The sequence below is a fragment of the Narcine bancroftii genome, chromosome 9 (assembly GCF_036971445.1).
Source record: "Narcine bancroftii isolate sNarBan1 chromosome 9, sNarBan1.hap1, whole genome shotgun sequence".
NCBI lineage: Eukaryota > Metazoa > Chordata > Chondrichthyes > Torpediniformes > Narcinidae > Narcine > Narcine bancroftii.
The window spans coordinates 35,745,384-35,767,771 of record NC_091477.1 but is presented as its reverse complement, the minus strand read 5'-3'; the positions used below and the strand labels follow the sequence as shown (position 1 = coordinate 35,767,771).

Below are 22,388 nucleotides of genomic sequence, written 5' to 3'. Positions count from 1 at the left end.
TCTGTGACACTTCTGTCACCACCAATTGTTAAGGTTTTTAAATGCATCTAATAAATCGTGGGGATTGGATAGGAAAACATTTCACACGCAGATAACGCTCAATTAGGAGGAAAAAAAATGAGTGAAAAGTGAACTTGTATGGAAACCAATAGTTCAAGTCTGACAACAGTGTGAATTTGTAATTTGAGGATTAGACCTTGCTTTAGGGACTGTGAAAATCTAGGGTAAATGAAAGCAACAATTAGTTGCAAGTTGGTTAAGATATAACAAACAAACTAAATGCCACAGAATAGGTCTCAAAATGACTTTATATGCCTGATCATATGAGCAACATGGGAAGCATTTGGTCACAGAACAAAGGAATGTTACAATTATGCAACTGTTTAACAACAGCAACAAACCTGCATTATTTTTCTTAAAACCCCAGTCTACATAGTGAAGCAGTCTACTGTGAAACTGTACAGTATGTATTTATTAACAACCAGAATCAACATAGTGTTTCCTTTTCACAAAATATCAGGAACATAATTTTTTTGAAATGATTTCATAAAATTAACCCACAGCAACAAAAAAAGATGTGAGAAAGAACTTTTATCTGATACTCCCTTTGAGACATTGCCATTTCATTTTCATTTACTTGATTACATTTTCCAGCTGGGAATCAACTTCTAATTTATCAAAATATGTTGAGCAATTTCATCCTGACAGTAACTTTGTTATTTTTAATCACCGCTTTGAATTAAAAAAATAGCAGAAATCATGTTTGTGAGGTTCAGCTAACAAAAATCAGAAATACTGGCACATTATGCTCTTACTAAAGGGAATATCCATATAATTTGTTCCTTCCTAAATAACAGATGCAAAGCACGTTAATTGAAACAAAGCATCTTTCCCAGCTCCCATTAAAAAAATGCAATATGCTCAGATAATGGGCACATTTTAACCTCGATTTGTAGCAATGACAGATAAGGATATGAGAATATGTAGGTCAACTGAGATATTAAGATAACAAAATGCTGCATTTAAATTATTGCTTTGCGTGATCAAATAGAGGGATGTTAAATAACCTGACCATGCAAATATCAAAGTCTTTTTCCCCAAGGCCAAAATCTATTTTTTTTTAATTTTCCCAATAAATGCAAAGGAAAGTTGTGAACTCTGGCTGTTCATGTTCACCCACTTTTAGAACAAAACAAATCTTCTTTCCATAGATGATAACATCCTACATTGATGCCCAATCAAGATCTTCACTACACTATCAGAAGGTTAAAATCAGGACCATTATCTTTTGAGCCCAGCTTACAAATTAACTAATGCTGGTGCCTCACTTATTTCCACCAAGTTACGATGTTACAGAACATGGGCAGAAACCAAGTAATGCAGACAGTGAAAATCTAGATATATAACAATTTGAATCCTTGAGAATTAAGAACGTAAATGCTGTTTAAAAAAACTCTTAAGAATTGTTCAATCAAATCAACACCCAGTTCATTTATACCTTATTGAAACTTACAATTTTACACACACTGTGAAGCATATCTTGTCAAAAGATGGCAACAGTATTACCAAGTTAAACACTGTTATCTTTAATATTTGGCCTGTACTGTACAATCTTACAATGCAGCAACTTCGCTGGTTTTATATGGAACATTGGCCCTATTCATGTGGTAGCACATTATTCAGAGAAAATATGAACAGGAACGGAACATTTGTACCAAATCAAACTAACCGTGTAAATCAGTTATGTTTTTTTACTCAGCTACTGTGTTACAGGAAATTATTCCCATTTTCCTGGAACACAACCTGTGTAAAAAGCTCGGAATCTGTAGGCATTCCGTAAACAATGGGCTAATGAATGGGATGTATCAATGACGCATAAAGTGCACTTCTGGTATGCTATCTAAACCTGGTGTAAAGAAATGGAGATTTGGAGTTTTGGTTGTTTGTGTGTGAACGACCAATGCTGAGATGTTGGATGTTCTTCAGACCGGTGAGAATCACGTAAAGTCTATATAAAAAACGTAAGTGATGCACAATTTTTTTGGGAGCTAGCCAGGTTTACAATCCAAGACACTTCCAAGAGCCACTCACAAAAAAACGATTTTACTTAACCATGCATAACGACATTCTGATAACTTTAGTCATGTTTAAAGACACAAATGCTTCAGTTCTCACTATATATTAATCCCTTGCTATTCCATTTGTCACATGCCAGAGTTCCTTTCCACCAAAGAAAATCAGCATCACCAAAGTTCATTTTCAAACTACTTTCTCCCTCTGATTGATGATGAGTAAGGTTTATTTGAATGGTCCAATCAAATATCAACAATTATTTGGGCCCCAGGAGAGGTCCTGAGGCCAGTGTGATGTCGTGCACCAAGATTTCAGTGTTGTAATCTATTTGTGATATGAACTCATATAAAACCCATTTTACAACCCATCAAGATTGGAAGGTTAACACCACGACATTAGGACCATAGGGACAGCAGCAAATCTCACAGGGAAGAAGTAAATCTCATGGTTTTGGCCACTTCATGCAGCTGGGGCAGCTGGCAAGTTGAGCATATAAGTGGTCTAATGAAACTGAAGCTCATCTCAAGGGGCCGTGGGGTAGCCAGTGTGCAATTAGGCCAGCTGGATGTATCCTGTCGGCTAGATGTGACACATAGGTCACTTCTGGTACACCTGTTATCATTGTGCAGCCATGTAAATAGGTTCTGAATTGACAAGGATAACTCTTTGGTCATTCCTGAAGAAAATAGGAACATAAAAGTTAATGAGCTTAATATTGGCGAGGCAGCAGAAGCAGGGAGCAAGGCTGGTGTGTGTGCCAAATGGGGAGCTGAAAACCAGACTTTCACCCCACTCATTAATAAAAAAATCAGTAGAGATGTGTGGAGGAAACAAGAATGATCGTCAGTTCCTGGACTATATTCATTAGACTATTAAAGTATGGGGGTGTTTCATCGAGGTGTTTCGAATACAGAAAGGCCTGGACAGAGTAGATGTGGCAAGGATGTTTCTCATAGTAGGTTTTCTAGAACAAGAGGGCATAATTTCAGGATAAAAATGCGTCAATTTAAAACAGAGATGTAGAAAATTTTCTTTAGCCGGTGGGTCGTGAGTCTGTGGAACTTGTTGCCACAGGTGGTCGTGGACGTGGGGTTGTTGAGGGTATTTAAGGCAGAGATTGGCAGGTACTTGATGAGTCAGAGCATCAAGGGTTATGGGGAGAAAGTGAGAGAGGGGGGGGTGAGTGGGTGGATGGATCAGCCCATGATGAGAATGGTGGAGCAGATTCGATAAAATGGCGGAAATAATAAATAGTCGACCTGACACATGGACTATTCACAGAAGCTGCCTGAACTGCTGAGTATTTCCAGCATTCTCTGCTCCGTTTCCGATTTTCAATCACTGGTATTTTGCTATTGTGCTTACCTCCAATGCTTTAATTGTCAAGGAAAACATCAGTCATGGAACTAAACTTGCACGAGTTAAATCCAACGAGCATCTGCGGGAAAAGTGAGGATCGACAATACAGGTTCGAAGATGTAATGTAGAAAGGAAAAACTTTGGTGTAGATTTTTGAGGTGTTAAAACAAGGCACAATCTTCCCTTTTGGACATAAATTATTCCATGGTATTATCTGAAGATTAGGTTGCTTCTGTGTTGTGAAAACTATCTAATATTAATAATCAGCACCAATCAAGGTGCTAGTTATTGTCTCAAAGGGCAATTAGTTGGAACTTTGCTGTGTAATTTAACATGTTTCTCTGCATTATAAAAAGGCCTGTATTTCAAACTATTCTACATAATGAAGCACTAAGGACATGGAAGATTATTTGTTTCAGATTTTGCCTTTATTTCTTTTAATCAAATAAAATTGTACCTGTGTTCTCCCTCCAATGCTGGTGCCATTGCAACCCTCTTCATTCCTTGACATTCTACCAGCATTCATTATTTACATTAAACCGAGGGGCAGAATAATCATGCATTTCCCAAAGTTAGCTCACCCTTCTTTGATATATAAAGTATGTCCATTAATCTAATTCTCTGATGCCTTCTTTCAGGTCGATGTCTTGTTCATTCTGATTGCAGACTTCTTGATGAAAGAGGGTAATGTAGTAAACATGGAATGCAAATAGCTCATGACTCCTTTGTTTATTGATGTCATGACGTATTTAAACCATGAGCAGTGAGAATACACTTTATAACTGAACAACACATGGAAGAAAATAAACAAGTTCTATAGTGGAAGGAAATATTGAATTGAATTGGCCAGTCCTGCAAGGTTGTTGTGCCACAGAGTTGGAAGTAATGATCTACAGGCAAATTATGGTAGGATGCAATTGAGGAAGCTAATGTGCGAAGAAAGCAAACTTTCAAGAAACCTGAATTTTAAGCGAACTCACACAAATCTTTCTTACTTTTTGAAATATTATTAAAAGATTTATTTTGTATCTGTTCATATTTTCCAAAAAGAATATGTTACCATATGTTGCAACCATTATTCAGATATCAATGGTAATCTTGTCAGGCCTAGGTAAATGAGATACTCACATTTTTCATTCTGTTCTTTATAACAGATCTATTAACCTTACTATTCACAGTGCTAGTACACAGAGACACACAGTATTCTATGTTTCTTCACTTGCTATCAGTGTCACACACAGAAATATAACCCTGGACAACAAAAACCATTTAAATTAAGTGCAAAAGAACCCAAATTATGCTATATATTGCAGGCAAAATTTGTACAAATTTCTGTTGAAGTTTACGATATATGCAATCATCTTCAATATTGAAACAATAAGCTAATGAAACTAGATACTATCTTTTGTACAAAGTCACTAAGTTAGGCAAGATATTAAATATATTTGTGTTACATATTATTTAATTCCATTATCAAAAGAAAAATATTTTTGTGGCTGTCACGAGTTCTATAAAAACTATTTTGCCTAAATCCGTGAATCTATAATAGTGACAGTCAGAATTCATGGGGGATTCGAGAAAAGTGCATCACCTTCCTATGTAAGGCACCTGAAGCTTTGAATCGTTACAAAAAATCCAACATACAACTACATACCTGATAGAGTTATTCTCAGGTTGCAATATCCCTTGCTGGCATGTCAGCCTGGACTCTGCAACGTACAAATCAATTTAAACCACATAATGGAACCAAGCACTTCGAGAGTGGTTTTCCTTTTTAATTTGCTTATTTTTAATTGAATGAATTCTTCCCTGTAATGATTCATGGATCAGTGGGAGGCAGATGACCATCAAGTGGCAAATCACGACATCTTCTTCCAGGGACTCATGACATTTGGACTAGCTCTTAAAGAACCAAAAACACATAAATAAATCACTATCAAAAAAACAAGCTTCTGGAGGGACTCAGAGTCCTTCAGCACCTCCCATTTTGCACCAGTTTTCAGCATCCATAGTCTCTTGAATCTCCAACTGTTCCTATCACCAGTTTTAAGTAAAAATAATAAAATGCTATTTATTATAAAAATCACAGGGCAAGTTCCAGCATTTAATGATATTATTAAACTTGCATTTATGCCAAAAAGAGATATTGCAGTTTTATTCATTAATCTTTGAATAAAATCACTACTTGTTGTTTAAAACACTCAAACAAAATAACTTTGAGCCCCATAACCACTAGCATTATCAATATTGGCACGCACGTGACATAAGCAACAGAATGGCAATTTTATATTAATTAATATGTTCTAATGTGGGGCTTTTTTTCAGTTTAATCCAAAAATGTCCACTGAAGATGCATTTCCATTGATTGTGACAAGTGGGCTTTCTTTAAAAACAAATTGCAACCTGTTGCATATGAATCAGGCATGACGAATATTAGTTTTCCTAGGGAGAGGCCCACCTTTATCTTTTGCAAACCAACAGGTAACTGCCTGTGAAAAAAAACCATTCTGCCTTTTATGACTCATTAGGGATATTGAGTTTGGTGTGATCAAAACACAGGGTGATAATTGTGGGAAAATACATTTCTTTCTCAAATGTTGTGCTGGATGTTGATGCTTTGTATTTTGTGTCTTGTAATTACGGACAAAAATGCAAATTAAAGATGCTCTTCATCTGAATTGCTGTGTTTAATTAAGTCCATTTAAGCTGTGCTCAGTTTAACTGCTACACGATGCCCAAGATTCTCCATTTAAGTTGCACATGTTGGTTAACATAGAAAGGCATTGTTACCACTAATGGAGATGTACGCAGCCAGCTTGGTTTTCTATAGGCAGGCGATTGATAACAATGGACAAGAATTTTTTTTCAAAAGTTTGCTTCCTGAACAAAAAATTGGGGATTATGAAAAGACAACTTCAAGCTGAACACAAAGATAATATCAGATTTGCTATATCCATATAGGAAGTTGGAAAAATATTAAATGAACTTTTATTGAAGTTAGCATCTTTCGTGGCATAATGACGCAGACACATTACGTTAGTTCAACTGACCTAAAAATGTTTTACTGCTGACTTTCATTTATGCTCAGCATCTGATACTTATCATGTTAGCGTCCAATAATAGTCGGCCAGCATTGATGGATTCCTGTTGCCCTGATGCTGTTTTATCATGGTCACAATGTCCTGGTGAAACCTTTCACCATGTTCATCACTGACTGCACCAAGATCAGCAGGGAAGAAGTTCAAGTGCAAATATAGACAATGAATTTTCAATGGCATGTTGCACTTTATGGTTTTATATGTTTGAATTAGAATTAAAATATGACAGGAATTTTTTTTTAAAAAAAAGGTTATACATAAAAGATGATGTGTGATGGGAAATTTTTAAGGTGATTTTCATGATCAGCAGCCGAAAACCCAGAAAATATACCCCAAAGTATTCAGGAAGCAAAATCTTTGTTGTCCAGTGTTGTAGGAATGGAGACAGCAGAGAAGAAGAAGAGTACACAAGAGAGAGTGTGTGAAAATTCATCAAATAAACATACCGCCACACTTTGTGAATGCATATAGATGAAATAATTGTGAGCAATACAAGCTTTCTTATCTATAAAAACTCTATATTTAAAAAAAAATTATAGTGTGGATTATGAAATAGTCTTTCTGGGAGTCAGGTTTCTCATGGACGGTAGATCTTGATTACATCCTTTATAACTCTCCTGCAGATGGGGCAGCAGGCATTGATCTGTTTTTTCAGCTTAAGACCGCAATCGTAGCACAGACACATATGTCCACAGGTGTAAATAACCGTATCAACCTCGCTGTCGAAGCAAACAGCACACTCGCCATTTTTGCTATCTGGTGGATCAGGCGGGGAGAAAGATGGTGACAGCTGAGGGCTCAGTGGAGAGCTGGGTGCAGTCACTATGGAAACAGAAAAGACAAGATCAACTCATAGCCCAAACTGGCATGGAGCAAAACAGCAGAGATATTCATCCTGAGTAAGAAATGTGCAAAGCAGAATTAAAAGAGCATTCTCAAAGTAATATATTTCTTTTGTGCTCTTTGGTAATACAAATGATTAAATTAATTTTAAACATCTTATGGAAAAGTAACATATGGTTCTAAAGTTCTAAAACTGTCAATGAACAATACTTTAAAAAATGCAAAATGTTGCCATATTTTAACTGTTCAGTTAATTCAATCTTTCATAATTTGTTAAAAATTCCTTTACACCCGATCTTCTCAGTTTAATAAATGTTTCAAATATTTGAAATGAGCAGTTGGCTTAAAATACCTGGTAACCCTCACCATGCCCACTGAATAAAGTAACATTCTTAATGGTCTTTTAATCTTATACCTGAGACATGCTGATTTACTCTCTATATTCGGTTATAATGAGTGAGGCAGAGGACAGACATGTCTGTTTGGAAACAACACATCCGGTGGCATGTCCCTCTATCTATGACTCCCTCTCCTGCCTTCTGTCCAATTCCTTATCAGTACTTTTTACCCTACCCTAGCTTCTGAACAGTTTAAATTGGGAGTTGTCAGGATGGGATAGGGCAGACTGAACTGTAGAAAAGGCATTGGGATTGTTGGGAGTCAATAAACTAAGCAAATAGCTGTTGGAGAGTGACAGGGTCAGGGGGTGTGCATGGAGGGTGAGGGAATTTAGGTAGCAACAATGTGCCATGGGAATATATATGGGGCAGTGGACCTGTTTGGCCTTCAACTGGAAGTTATAGGAAAAATAATTTTCATGAGTTAGAATGCAGGATGAGGCCGAACTAGATCACTCTGAGACAGCTAGCAAGGACTTGTTAATTTGATCTTCCTGTAATGCTGATATGATTTATTGAAAGAAATTTGCACCCAGTACACTACATACATACAAATTAATTCAAGCCTGCCGGTAATTTACCTAAACATTGGTAAATGACTAGAAATAGGAAGAGTGAGGTTTGGGTAGGTGCTGTAAAAGTGCATCATTGCAGATCCATTGATGCAAGTTTGTCAAATTGTCCAAAATTGGACATAGAATAATCAGAAATTTCCTTTGTTTGATTAAAGGGCAGTTAGTATCAATCTCTTCTGTTCTTTTCATTCACACTAACCACAGGCCAGGGTCTACCTCTTCTGTTGAAGGAGCTCGATCTGAAATGCCTCCACAGATATTGCCTCACGCAGCCTTTCCCCTCAACTGATCTGAAGCTAATACCCTCACGCATGCTTTTGCTCTGCCAGACCTGTCCATTCCTACGCACTCCTGGCTGCCTTCCATATTGTCCCATCACCTAATACCTCTGCTGATTGTTTTCTAACATGCATCAAAAAAGCTCACCATTTATTTCTACCCCTAAATATTTAGCTACACTGGTTCCACACAAAGTATAATCTTATATTGTTTTAATCCTTTCATGAGTTAATCTGTTAATCGTTTTGAATTTAGTTGCTTTATCATTGCCTTTTTTTGCCCATAAAACCTGAAATACTTAAATTTCTTTATCTCTCTACTTGTTTGGGTGAAGTTTTTTTTAGCCACCTGCCCCATACCTCCTTTGGTGCCTTCTGACATTAATTTTTATTTGATAACCCTAGAAAAAGCCCTTGGGACTCATTGCCTTTTCAAAGGGGTTGAATAAATGCAAATTGTGGTCACTCAGCTGACTAATCTGAGTTAATCAAAATTACAGTGCAGAGAAAAGTATGAAAGATGTCACTGCACAGAACTCTGCTTTGCAGGCAATGGTGCTGATCTGCGTGTGCATGCATTGATGCATGACATTTCTGATTTTGATCGCATTTTGTTTCTTGAGGTAATAGTATTCAGAAGACAGAGCATGTTGAAAAGTGGACAGGTCATTAAGGTCAGAGAAATTGCTGCAGTCCTCAGTCTATAATACTTTAGCTTAAAAAATATTTAGATGTTTTGATTTTAAATAGACAGAGTATTAAAAAAAAATCATGTATTAAGGCTGAGAGGGCAACACAGGATCAGTACAATGAAAGTTCTTTGCAGGCAATCCTTGGCACTAAATGTCTTCCTCTACAATCAATGAACTCCTCTTAACCTGTTCTCCAGGAAATTCCCATGATATTATGTAAGCCCTTTGACCTCTGTGTCTATTTCTATTTAAACAAGCAATAGTCTATAAACCTTATTCATGACACAGTAACATACAGCAGGACTCTCCAATTGCACAAATATGGGCTTTCTTGCTTTGTCAAATGAAGACCTTGGATTCAACTCTAAATTTTTACAAACAATGTCAGTTGTTAATGTTAAATATTTTGAAACTCAACAGTGCTTTTCATTACAAATGTCATTTCCCACCTCACTCCTAGTCTGATCTGTCTGTGGCCCATGTATTGCTCTAGTGATCAATGTAAGCTGGAGGAACAGCACCTCATCTTTCATCCCGGCATGTTGTCACTCATGGGCTCAATATTGCATTCCAATTATTTCATTTTATCGGTACCACAACTAGTGTAAGTTATCCACCCATAAAGTTCACTCAGTTTTCCTCTTTCCACTAATATAGCCTGACCAGCAACTCCAATCTTTTAACATGTTCCTGTGTATTTTTTAAAAATCTCAAATTGCCTTCATTAATCTATCAACCAGGTGGCCTCATCCATATTTTATCAACTTGGCAACCTTGGTTTTATCCAATCAGAGATCCCTCTTTAACTGTTTTCCCTCTTTGACTATTTTCTCTCTTTCATGCTCTCCCAGAAAGGCCTTGGCAGCTGCTGAAGTTCTATAACTAGCATGTCTTTAGAATGTAGAGCTCCAGTTTCCTGGGTTCAATCTTCATCCTGGCTGCTGTCTGTGTGGAGTTTGCACTTTCTTTTTGAATGGTAGCATTTGGAAATAGTTAATAAGAAAGTAGAGGGAGGAAAATGTGAGTGATGTAGTGTTAAAAGGGTAGTTGATGGTTGGCAAGGACTCAGTGGGCTGAAGTGCCTGTAACCAGGCTCACCAACTGTTAAAGATGTTGCACAAAGTGAAAACTCAGTTGTTGACTTTAACATTCATAAACATTAAAAAGGACCTTCGAAGTAATACATTAAAAAAAATACTATTGAAATTTATTGATAGTACGTCAAGCTTTGCTAGATACCGGGCAGGAAAATATGTTGCGTGGTGGAACTCTTTTCTTTCTTTGGCTTGGCTTCGTGGACGAAGATTTATGGAGGGGATAAAAGTCCACGTCAGCTGCAGGCTCGTTTGTGGCTGAAAAGTCCGATGCGGGACAGGCAGACACGGCCGCAGCGGCCGCAGGGGAAAATTGGTTGGTTGGGGTTGGGCCCTTCCTCCTTTGCCCCCTGTCAGTGAGGTGGGTGAACTACATCCAATGAAAATGGAGTTCAGAGCATACAAAAAAAAAATCTGCATAGGACTCTTATAAATCGAGCAAGAATTTTATCCCATTTGTTGAGATTAGCGTTGAACTCAGGCCAATGGTTTAATAGCACACTCATTTAAGACCATTACATAATTAATCAGCCAATATATTGGGAAGTTGCACAAGTTCTCAATCACTCTGAAAATATGGTCTCTTCTTTTTATTCAACGAAGTGGAGATATTTCCTTACCGAGAGATGATTCAGATGCCGATGAAGACCGATTAACACTAAATGCCATGTCCAAGTCACTATCATAGTGAGACCCACCTGGAGAACCCGAAGGAGACACATCTACAGGGGTTGACTGGGATGTACCTGTACAGGGGATATTAAAGCAATTTGTCCTAGTGAGTAGAGCACCATTTCATACACATTTTTTAAAAATAATGTTCAACATGAGCCGAGATATTTTCATGATATAAAGTCTGTTGTAAATACTCATTATGCATGTTTGTTTCATGATGAATGTTCAGGTTGAAAAAAAAAGAGTAACCTCTAACAATTCAAACTGTACTTAATGATCATTACTAACTTTGGGCTGGAACTGCAGCAAAAGGAAAAATATATTGTTCTTGTCCAACTTAAATGGTCTGTATTGGCAATAAGTATACTTCCTGATTGTGACACTCAACTCTATTTTTGTTTTGTGAGTACATCAAGATAATGGTGCTCATTTCTGGGAAATATAGACAATCAGGGGCCATTCTGGCACCAATCCAAGGCCAAATGCAAAACATCCAGATGTAAAGTAAAATCCTCTCTACTCTGCCTTAACACAAACCTCATGGGAGTGTTGACCCCACCCCAAAAAGCATCAGTTAAGATTTATTCTGTATCAGCTTGATCTACATTTTATATTTGTTTTTGAATGGAACTGAAGTTTGTTGCAGCACCAAAGAATAAAATGTATGTTATTGTATTCATCATGTTTGTACCAAATGTATTGGCACCAAGTCTTTATCAAAAACTCTAGGCATTCAACGAATCACTTTACACTTCTTTTTTCAACTACTTAATTTTTTGGCCATAATAGAAAAGTACGCCTGATCTTAGGGACACAAATATAGAAGTGTTTATTTTGATAAAACATTTAGTTTCAGATCATGCCATGTCATGCCAGTCTAGGGCACAAAGGTATTACAGTGCCAGCGACCCAGCTTCTAATCAGCGGTGTCTGTAAGGAGTTTGTACGTTCTCCCCATGTCTGTGTGGGTTTCCTCCAGGTGCTTCGGTTTCCTCCTACATTCCAAAGATATACAGGATTAGTAGGTTAATTGGTCACATGGGTGCATTTAAGTGGCATGGGTTCGTGGGCTGAAGGGGCCTGTTATTGCTTGATCTCTAAATTTAAAAGAAAATTGAAAATGAGTATGATTTGACTCCTATAAGATTTTAGTTCTGTTCCTGATCATTGCTTGGTGTTTCTTCATAAAAAGTGGCAACATGTTCGAGGTTGTTGTAAACTCAACATTCTCAAGAGATGGAGGAAAAGAAAACTCATGGAAAACCAAAAAAATGCAGATGGGGTAAATCATGAAAATCTGCGGACACTGTGGTTGAAGTAAAAACACAATGCCGAGTTTCTCCAGCATTGTGTTCTTACAAAATATGCAGATATTGCTTCTGGAGCTGGTAATAATCTCTTTACAGGTATAACATCTTGTATATAAATAAGTTTTAGTTTGTATGCCTCAGCTTTTCAACATAACCCTGACCGTGTCTCTGGCCATACCTGCACCAACCTTGGCAATACAGAAATATATTCCTGCCCTTTGAGTCTCTAGAGGAAATTTGAAGTGGAACCATGAATGGACCGCAGGAAGAGGCAGATCTCCAGTTGTAAGTCAGCAGATAACAATGGCATTGTGCATTCATATCAATGGCTGGGTCAGTTGGACTCATGCCATGTATGTCAAGCATGATAAATATTCAGATTGGTTAGGTCAGGTTTTAATTTTATACACAAGCCTACTTCCACCACATTGCCTTAATATATTTGACACAATATCATTAAGTTTAGATTGAAATGGAGGTACAGTCTCTGCTACCTGAGTATATGGTAGCGAGCATCCCCAAGCATCCTTGCCCTGGCAAAAAAAATGAAATGTAGAATCTTTTCAGTCTACTATTGATGTCAGCCATACTTAGTGAGTCACTAGGCTAAGGCTTTGGAAAAAGGAAATGAGATGGCTTCTGACATAGACCTGTTGCTGCAGTAGGCAAATTGGAATGGATCCATGTCGCTGGTCAGACAGGAGCTTGTATGCTTCAATAACAGCCCCTCAAAGTGTTTTATCACTGTGGATATGAGTGCCACTCATTAGAGGTAATTTAGGCAGGTTTCCACACTCTTCTTGGGCACAATTAATGCCTGTTTGAAACAGGTGGGTTCCATGCCCTGTTGGAGTGAAATGTTGAATACACTAGCATAGGTTTTCAGTATTTAGCCAGGTTTTCCATCTGGACTGAAGGCTATTATCCGGATGCAAACAGGTTGCTTTGCTTCTCTAATGGATATAATCTATAGTTCTTGTTGATTTATTTCAGATGATCGGTCTGATAGAAACATGAAAGAGTGAACCTTTGTTTTCTAGTCCTCCCCCTTTTGTTTCAAAACTACACTTGTGTTATTGGGAAAAGCAGGCAGGAAATTGAAAAATCAATTGAAGGCTACCAAATAGATGGTTTCAAGGCAAACTAACTAGTGTTTTCATGAATATGAAGGGCACTATTAAAGTTGATAGAGTTTACTGCTCAGCATGTTCAATGTACAACCAAATGAGAAGAACTTTTAGATCAAACATTTTCATTAAATAAGTTCAGTGGCCACTGAAGAAAAAATTCCATAAATGAAATAAAGAGGCAACTGAGTACTTTTATGTCGATATAAATCAAGGAAATTCAGTGGTGTTGAGACTACCTGACATCATTTTAGACAATGGCTTTTTCTTGTTCTTAGAATCTTTCAGGTGAAAAAAAAAGTTAAGTAAAGTGAGAAAGAATGTGAAGTAAACACTGCACTAGTTAGCAGGTGGGAGGTTGATCAAGGTAAAAATAAACTTCTACTGCCAGGTGCAATGGCTCAACTAGTATGGTTACTGTCTGACATCCCCGGGGCCTGGTTCTTATGGTGTTTGTTATCTCTATGACTCTGGGTGCTCTGGTTCCTTCCTCTTGGCAAAAATGTTCAAAATGGCAGTTTAATTGCCCAAACCCCTAAATGGAACATGGATGAAATTGCAAAGTGCACGGAGGAGCCATGCAACCTTTCCGTGGATCTTTGTGGATTAGAGGTGGTCCTGTAGTGGAGAGCACCAAGTTCCTTAGTGACTTAGTATGGACACATAACATCTCCTCACTTGTCTGAAAGGTGTAACCTGAGAAGACTGAAGCAGGGAAGGCTACCGACCACCATTATGTCAGCCTTTGACAGGAGCTCGATCGAGAGCGTCCTGGCCGGCTGTATCACAATGTCGTATGGTTGCTGCAGAGAAATGGATCGGAGGTCAATCCACAGGACCATAAGAGCAGCAGAGAGAATAATTAAAGTCTCCCTCCTCCCCCCCCCACCATTGATGTGATCTACCGGGATCATTGTCTGAAGAAGGCGCATAAAGTCATTAGGCCCTTTTATGCCAAGCCTCCACCTGGAAGCCGGCTATAAGCGCAAAGGGAAAAATATAAACTTACCTTTCCTAGAGCAGCCCTAAAAGGCTGCTGTTGCATTGCATTCATGTCGAGCGGACACCCTTTGGAGCTGATGGAGGCAGGGAGACTGATGCCCTGGCACCACTTGCCAAGTCGATGTCATTCATACATGCCGAGCCGTCGGCGTTTTGAAAAGGTTCCGCTCCTGCGTCTCAGGCTGACGACATCACCACAACGTCATCAGCCTGCCCCTAACCAGCCACTTGTGGTGGCATTACATTCATGCTATGGTGGAGTGCAGCATTCCACCGATGACTCTTCTCCCCGAGAGGGAGCCAGCCACAGAGTATTCATGGAGGTAAGTCTCCCGATGTAAGGGTGGTGAATCTGCAAGTTTACACTTGGGCTTTTTGACTGTATGTAAGAGCATATTGAGGTCCTCTTTTACCCTGCCCACAGCATCTTACAGCTGCTCCCATTGAGAAAGAGATAACAGGAGTATCAGAGCCAGCACCACCAGGCTGAGGAACAGCTTCTTCCCACGGGCAGTGAGAATGCTGAACGACCAAAGGAACGGCTCACATTAACCATTCGAGACTTATATTTATGAAGCAATATTTATTTATTTGTATAAACATTTGTCCTGTATATGTATTATCTGTTTGTATGTGTGTTATGTCTGATTGTGTGTCTGTCTTGTTGGGTTGTACTTGTGAAATCAGATGATAATAATCTTGACTTGACTGTACAGCAACAGGCTACCTAAATGACACAGCTCCCCTTGCAACATTCGAAACATCTAGCAACCTCCTCCCAGCACCAAGTGTATCCAATGATCCATTCTTGAGACTCCAGTTGCTTGGGCTGCCAATAAAATTACTGGCAATATCCACTGACATTTCTCCCCATGCTTCTTATGTAAAAAGCTTTTGTTTCATTCAGCTGAAGCGCAGGCACTAATGGAGTGGTCTTGTTCTGAGGCCTCCACAGTGAATTCCTCGCTTCCTGGCATCTTTGTCTGTCCTAAGCAGCTTTCATTAAAATCAATCTGACAGAATTGAGAAGATAATGATGTGACAATTGGTTTTTAATTATGAAAGAGTTTACTAAGAGAAATAGCAATTGGTGACTTTTGCTGATTGGCAACAGTACAACAAGAAAACATGTCTAAAATAATTACAAAGAGAAGCAAATGTAAAGTTTGACAAAAAAAAAACTGTACAGAGCATGTTTAAAATGCCTGTGTTGAAACCATCCTTTAATATTTTAAAAACAGAATCAAGTCATGTTTAAAAACCTAAGTGACTCAAGGCAGAAAAGAAAAGTTTAGGATTAGGGTCAGAATGGTGTATTGGAATAGTCCAAGAAATCTCCATGATTCATACGTCCTTGCGTTTCAATAGTATATTGAATCCATTGCCTCAGGCTTAAATGAATTATTCTTTGAATTTTCCCAAAGAGAGAAAGGTGAGTCACAACCATATTAACAAATAAAAGATTTTAAATATTTAGATAATACAGAAACATATTTAAATATCCTTGATGTTCCCAGATATGAAAAAATGCTTTGTACATTGTAATGCCTGTATGCAATCTAATACGAGATCATAAAGATCAATTATTAACTGTAATTGTTGATGAGGATGAACATTTTATTTGATTCATTCAAACATTTCTTGGAGAGAAATATTTTAATTCACTGTACACTTGATCATTTCCTTGGTCAGGAGCTTCACTAGTGAACTTCCATGATAAATAATTTAAGAGCTATCAGTTAGTAGCAGGAATCCTGACCAGGCTTCCTCCATTATCCCTAAGGCCCTTCTAGCCTACTTAGCTCAGAATAAAATGCAGCAAACTTTATGCTGACACATCCAAAAAAGGAACTAATTTTTAAACATGTTACTGTATTGAAGAAAACACCAATCTATTTTGTTATCTAGCACAAATTAGCAAGTATGTATGCACTTACCCAATATCCTCAGCTGGTTGACCACACCATGCAAGCTAAAAAACACCCACAACGACTGCGTGGTGTCCACATAGACCAACATCCCAATATTTATTCCATTAACACGGTGATGGAGCTCTCCATTTGGCAGAATGGTAAAACTGAAAATATCACCGCTGTTGGGCACTGAGAAACCTCTGCACACCACCCAGTATTCCTTACGATCAAGTAGGAAGTCAGGATCAGCTGGGAGCTCATTTGTGCGCAGAGTGCTGGGGTCACACGATGTCACGCCAAAGAGAAGAGCACCATAGTATGGTAACCCTAACTGCCCCACCTCCACATACAGGGTTTCCCCAGTATGCAAAGGACGATCAGAAAATACCAGAGTCCTAGTGCTCTCCTGCCAGTTTGTGCACACGCCCATCCTATCCTGAGAAAGGGTGACATCAGGCCCTCGAATGTAGTGAAAGTGAAGGTCGGTGTCAAGAAATGATGGCAGACCCCGTGAACGAAGTCGTCTGTTGGTACAACATGGTAAATTATGGTTGTCTGGTGCGAGGCTTGGAACTTCACTTAGATTTAGGTTTGTTATTTTTGCCACCACCACACTGTTCTCCAGCTCGTTGTTGTTGAAGTTTGCATTGTCATGGCCAGTCTGAGGAAGGCAACTATTCAGCCGTGCTGTGCTGAGTCGTGCTGAACTGATGGTTTCTGCAAACATGCTCTCTGCAACAGAAATAAAGAAAGCGTGACTGGCACTATAAGAAAAAGTAGTTATCACGATTCTGTGGACAAGCGTAATACTCAGCAATATTCACAAGGAGAATGTGCCAAAACTCCATTCACTCTCATCAAAACATCCATACATTTTAACCCTGACAGTCTGTTCTATATTTCATCGAGTCATAAAGTTTTACAGTATGGAAGCAGGGCATGCGGCTCAGATTGACCATGCCGAACAAATTATTGACCCAAATTAGTGCCATTAGCCTGTGTTTAAAGGCAAAGGTTCCATTATTGTCATCTAATACTATATTGAGAATGTATCATACATGAAATTCTTTAACTTTGTCTACCGAGAGTCGTCACTTTGTCAAGCGCCCCTCACAGAAATGAGGCCCCAGCGTGGAATGAACTCGCGGCCCCTGGTTTACAAGAGCACTGCTCTAACCACTGAGCTATCACAGCCTTAGGAGCCTTATATTTGGCCCGTAGCCTTCCAAATTTTTTCTGTGCATGTGCCTGTCTAAATGTCTTTTAAACATGGCAATTGTATCTGCCTCTACAGCTTCCTCTGGCTGTTCATTCCACAAACCTGCACCTACTACCTTAAGTGAGGTTACTTTTTGTCTAATTAGTTCCCAGTTTCCCTTTTCTCAGAACTAATTCCAAAGTTTGTTAAATAATGAATAACGTATTTTAAGCTGAAAATCTCTGCATGTATTGGACAGAAAATGGTACAATAAACCCTCCCAAATTAAGATTGATGCTTGTGCTAAACCAGTGATTAAAAAAAAACAAATAGGGTATACATAACTCAGCAGATCTATCAAGCACAAACTGTTGCATTTTAAAGCACTTGGGGACTTTATACTATTTACTGAGAAAAAAATAAGTGCTGGAAAAACAGGCACCTTATTTTATGCAAACAGAAAGTATCTAGTGCTCTCTGTTCATTGAGTCCAATATTATATTGCACAGCTTTACATCATCCACAAATTTCTCAAAATTAAAAAAAAACACATTCCTGCCCTGCAGTAGAATATCATTTCCAAATCCCTCATATAATTGTAGGCTCTCAATAGAGGTTAGTGTGAAAGTTCAGGGCAATTTTATATTAGGCATATTTGAATTGACCATTGGGATTTTGATTCTCAACTGAGAAGTCCATTCATTACAAGATAAACTTACACAAAGGAGAATCGACAATTGAGCAAGGTTAAAAATGGGTGTTCCATCCATTAGAACCAGAGGTTTCAAACTGAAAGGAGAAGGACGTAACATGATTGAACACAGATTGAATTGCAATGTATCATAATGCTTGGATGATCCTTCGTGTGGAAGAGGAAAATTGCTTGATTTCTGCCTCCTGGGTCTTCTTGGAGTGTGCAGAAATGCTTAGATAAATCACAGAAAATCAACCAAATCTAAAGTAAGTGAAAATAAAGAAAACAACTGGATGCCAAAAGTCTAAAGTAAAAATCAAGTATAAATATTTGGCTTTTATTTTAAATTAAAACTGCACTTTTACTTGAGGTGGCAGTCTATAAACTAAATGTTACTCTCAATAATTATGAGGGGTTTTTTTTATAGTTATGCAACCCATAACATTGAGTTACTTTTACAGACCATCACTAATTGTTATTATGACAATAAGATTTCAGAATGAATCACAAACACTCCCTTGGAAATAGTTATCAGTTCTGTCAAAAACATCATGCCAATGTTTATGAGCTATAAATTCATGACTTTTTTTGGAAGTCCTTTCACATTTGTACATGGTGCAAACTGCAAGCTCAGTAATGCCAAATGTACAGAATATATTACATCTGTCTTGTTGATGGAATTCAAATTTGTGGTTACATTTGACCACCTTCATTAAGTCCAATAATCTGACAAATTATGCCAGACTGATGAAACTGTCGAAGGAGTACGTCAACAACCAATGCCGCTGGAAAACTCTTAATCATTTAGAATACAAGGGCCTTGTGATAGTACAGATTCTATCACCAATGTGTATATGTACAGATGGTAGTGTAGGATGACTGTGATTGGGTGAGAGTGTAGCGACACCTACTGGCAGGTCTTAAAGGATTGCTCCTAGCCAGACCAGGTCATTCTGGACTGGTCGAAATACTTGTGATAATCTCCAGTCTTTTTGTTAATAAAAGCCTTGGTTTGGATCAACAAGGCTTTGGTTCTTTCAACGCGCATTACAGGCCTTCACTAGTTCATCCATTAAATGACTTGGAACTGTACATGATAGAGGCTCTTCTTGCAGAGACAAAGTTCATGGCATCAAATACTATATCTATTAATTGAACAAGAAATATCAAACTTTATGGTTTCAGAACTTACCACTAGTTGACTAGAATTGATTTGTTTAAATGATTCAATACAACACTCAGTTAGCTTTTAATTACTATTGGTTATTGTTTTTCAGAAATGAAGGATAGTCATCTAGCACAAATCTAGTCACCAGTGGAAAGACCCAACACAACAGTCACAAAAGGCGCAGCCAATTCTCATTTTAAATTGTCTCCAAAGAGACTTCATGTTGATGTCCGGACACAGTGATGTATTGGGAATGATGTGCTATTTTTGTTCCAGATGTTTCCTCTGTATCATGATGCTGGAAAAGGGAGGATTTTTCCTGTAACTGCAAATCAATGTTTTTCCATTGTTTTGAACAGTCTCAGGTATTCATCAGCCATCTGGATTTGAATTTTTTTTTTGCATTAAATAAACAGTCTGTTTATATCTCTATCATCAAAGGTGACATTTTATTTAAGGATCAAGTATCAGTAAGTCAAAACATAAATCTGAAGTCCTTGAGTCATTGTGATGGTCTGATTAAAATAAAAACTACCATCGACCTCCACTTTCACTGTGGGAATGATTTAGAAAGATTTATGGTCTTTTCATTTAGATATACAGCACAGTAACAGGCCCTTTCGGCCCATGAGCCCGTGCCGTGCAAATGCACCCATGTGACCATTCAAACCTACCAACTCTAGGTCTTTGAAATTTAACCATATGCTCATTGTGTGGCTACCTGCTTATTTCAGCTGAAGGTTTCCTCTCTCACATGACAATGGACAGTGATGGAATAAAAGGCAAAAAGCATCAAATGGCTCTCACAGAATACACAACCCAGCCTAGAGATTCTGAGTTTAATACAGATTGGTTGCAAAGCCAGAGCTGCTAAGATAGTTTTTCACATTAAGAACACAAAGATTAAAGCAAAATATTACAAAATGTAGAAGCCAATGCCATATATATTTATCCTAATGTATTTGTCTCTTTTTCTCAATTGTTTTCCAAAAATAACCACTCACTCAGTCATGTCTTTCAATTGTGACAAACCCCATGCATAAAACATCAATCTAAGTATATCTCAAATGATTTATGCGCACGCAGATGCATTATCTGCACTTATTTTGTTGGAACATAGTGATGCAGATGAACTTTGAACTGCTACCTCATTTGTGCAGCAGGAGGATTTAACTATTGAATATTGACTTCTTGGACACTGTAGCTGAGCTGCCCTTTTAAAAGTATATTTTTAAAGTGTAGTGGCAATAACACACACAACCAGAAGGGTTGAGCTCAGTGAGCAGACCAGTTTATTGCAGGCTGCTGGGCTGTACTTATACTCCCAGCCTGGACCTGGCTGAGAACCGCGCTGGAGGGCACTGACGTCACCCGGGCATCACGTGGTCCTCCAGCGCGGGTTTCTGAGCCCCGTGCTGGGAGGAAGGGAACACCCCCGCCGACGCCATTTTGGCCGGCTGCCCCACCACGTGGCTTACAAGCAGGGCCGGTTCACCTGCCTTATGGTGAGCCGCCACAAAAGAAACATTTTTCGTGGGATATTAGAAGCAAAGTTATTTCATAGGGATATAATTTGGAGGGTTTATATCTAATCAAAAGTGGGACTGTAAAATTAAGTTCCAGCAAGTATTAATGAACATTACTGAAATTGTGAGTTTGCAAATCTAGGAAATAATAACACGGTTTAGGAGTCAAATTCTGGAATAGCACTCCAAATGTTTTTAATTTAATGGTTAAGTCTCTCATTATTGAGATGTCACACGATCTCATCAAATGGTACTCCCAAGTCCTCGAGAAATTCAGTTTAAAAATTGTAAACTTGGTCCAGAAGATTCTTTCCCAGAAATCCTTCTGAGGGCAGGATTACTTAATATTGGACCAGGCTGACACATGATCCTTTGACACTGTAGCTGTTTGACTGCTTTCTTCATTAGAATACATTTTCATTCCATGAAGATGGAGATTGCAGGCTATTTGCTAATTATACTCTGGTACACTCATGATAAACTCACTACCAACCTGCAACATGATTTTATTCTCCGTTTTCTAGATTATGTGTTCTACTCAATAAATCACAAACTTCATTCAACATTTACAGTTTTAAAAGGCTTCTATTATAAGCAAAATAAAGTTGAGAGCAGGAGCTTTATACTCTACCAAATAGCTTCTCGTGACACTTTATTGGTATTATTTTTTACTGTTGGGATACTCACCAAGCATTTGGACTTCTTGTGTAATGCCATAAATATCAATCAGCGCCCAGAGTGGTCCTGAAACATTAATGCCACACTGGAAAAGAGCAGGGTCTTCATCATTCACAGTATAAAATACTCGTCCGTGTCTGTCCACCCAGAAGGCAAGGATGTTGTCTTTCAGGGCAAATCTTTCAGGTAATGCTTTGGCCCAAAAACCAGGCCTGGTTACCAGGTCAGGACAGGCATACTTTGGGATGTCTGCAGAGCTCATCAGAGAGGGATCGTGACTTGTAAAACCAAACCGCAGAGCACCACTCCAGCCATGAAGGACCACTGATAAGCGTAGTCTCACTTTCTCATAGAGGTGGACTGGACGGTGGCTAAAGGTAACACCATTGCAGAAGCTGTTTTTTCGAGATGCTTTTCTGAAATGCGAGTCCAGACGAACATTTTTGCCTTTGGCCTGTGAATGAAACCTTGGAGGCTCAGTAACGTTTGGATGTGCTCTTCGTTCATGAGTGCTAGGTGGAAGTGTGTAATACTGCCGAGCCAATCCAGAACGGGCATGGTGTGTTGCATCTGTGAGATTTAAAAAAATGACATTATGAAGGGCAGCAGACCTTAAGACTTAAGATTATTAGATGTAGGATCAAAATTGGGCTATTGGGCCCATCGAGTCTGCTCCGTCATTCAATC

General features: G+C 38.5%; 1 protein-coding gene across 3 annotated transcripts in view; it reads right to left on the bottom strand.

The window, feature by feature from the left end:
• Positions 1-290: 290 nt before the first annotated feature.
• Positions 291-22,388, bottom strand: part of neurl1b (neuralized E3 ubiquitin protein ligase 1B) — a 350,433-nt gene continuing 328,335 nt past the window's right edge. For all 3 annotated transcript variants that reach the window (XM_069898786.1, XM_069898784.1, XM_069898785.1), the window contains exons 2-5: positions 21,711-22,271; positions 16,462-17,169; positions 11,031-11,156; positions 291-7,352 (exon numbers count right to left, since the gene is read on the bottom strand). In XM_069898786.1, the coding sequence (XP_069754887.1) occupies positions 7,108-7,352; positions 11,031-11,156; positions 16,462-17,169; positions 21,711-22,271 (1,640 nt within the window). In that variant the 3' untranslated portion in view covers positions 291-7,107. The remainder of the gene's footprint in view (positions 7,353-11,030; positions 11,157-16,461; positions 17,170-21,710; positions 22,272-22,388) is intronic.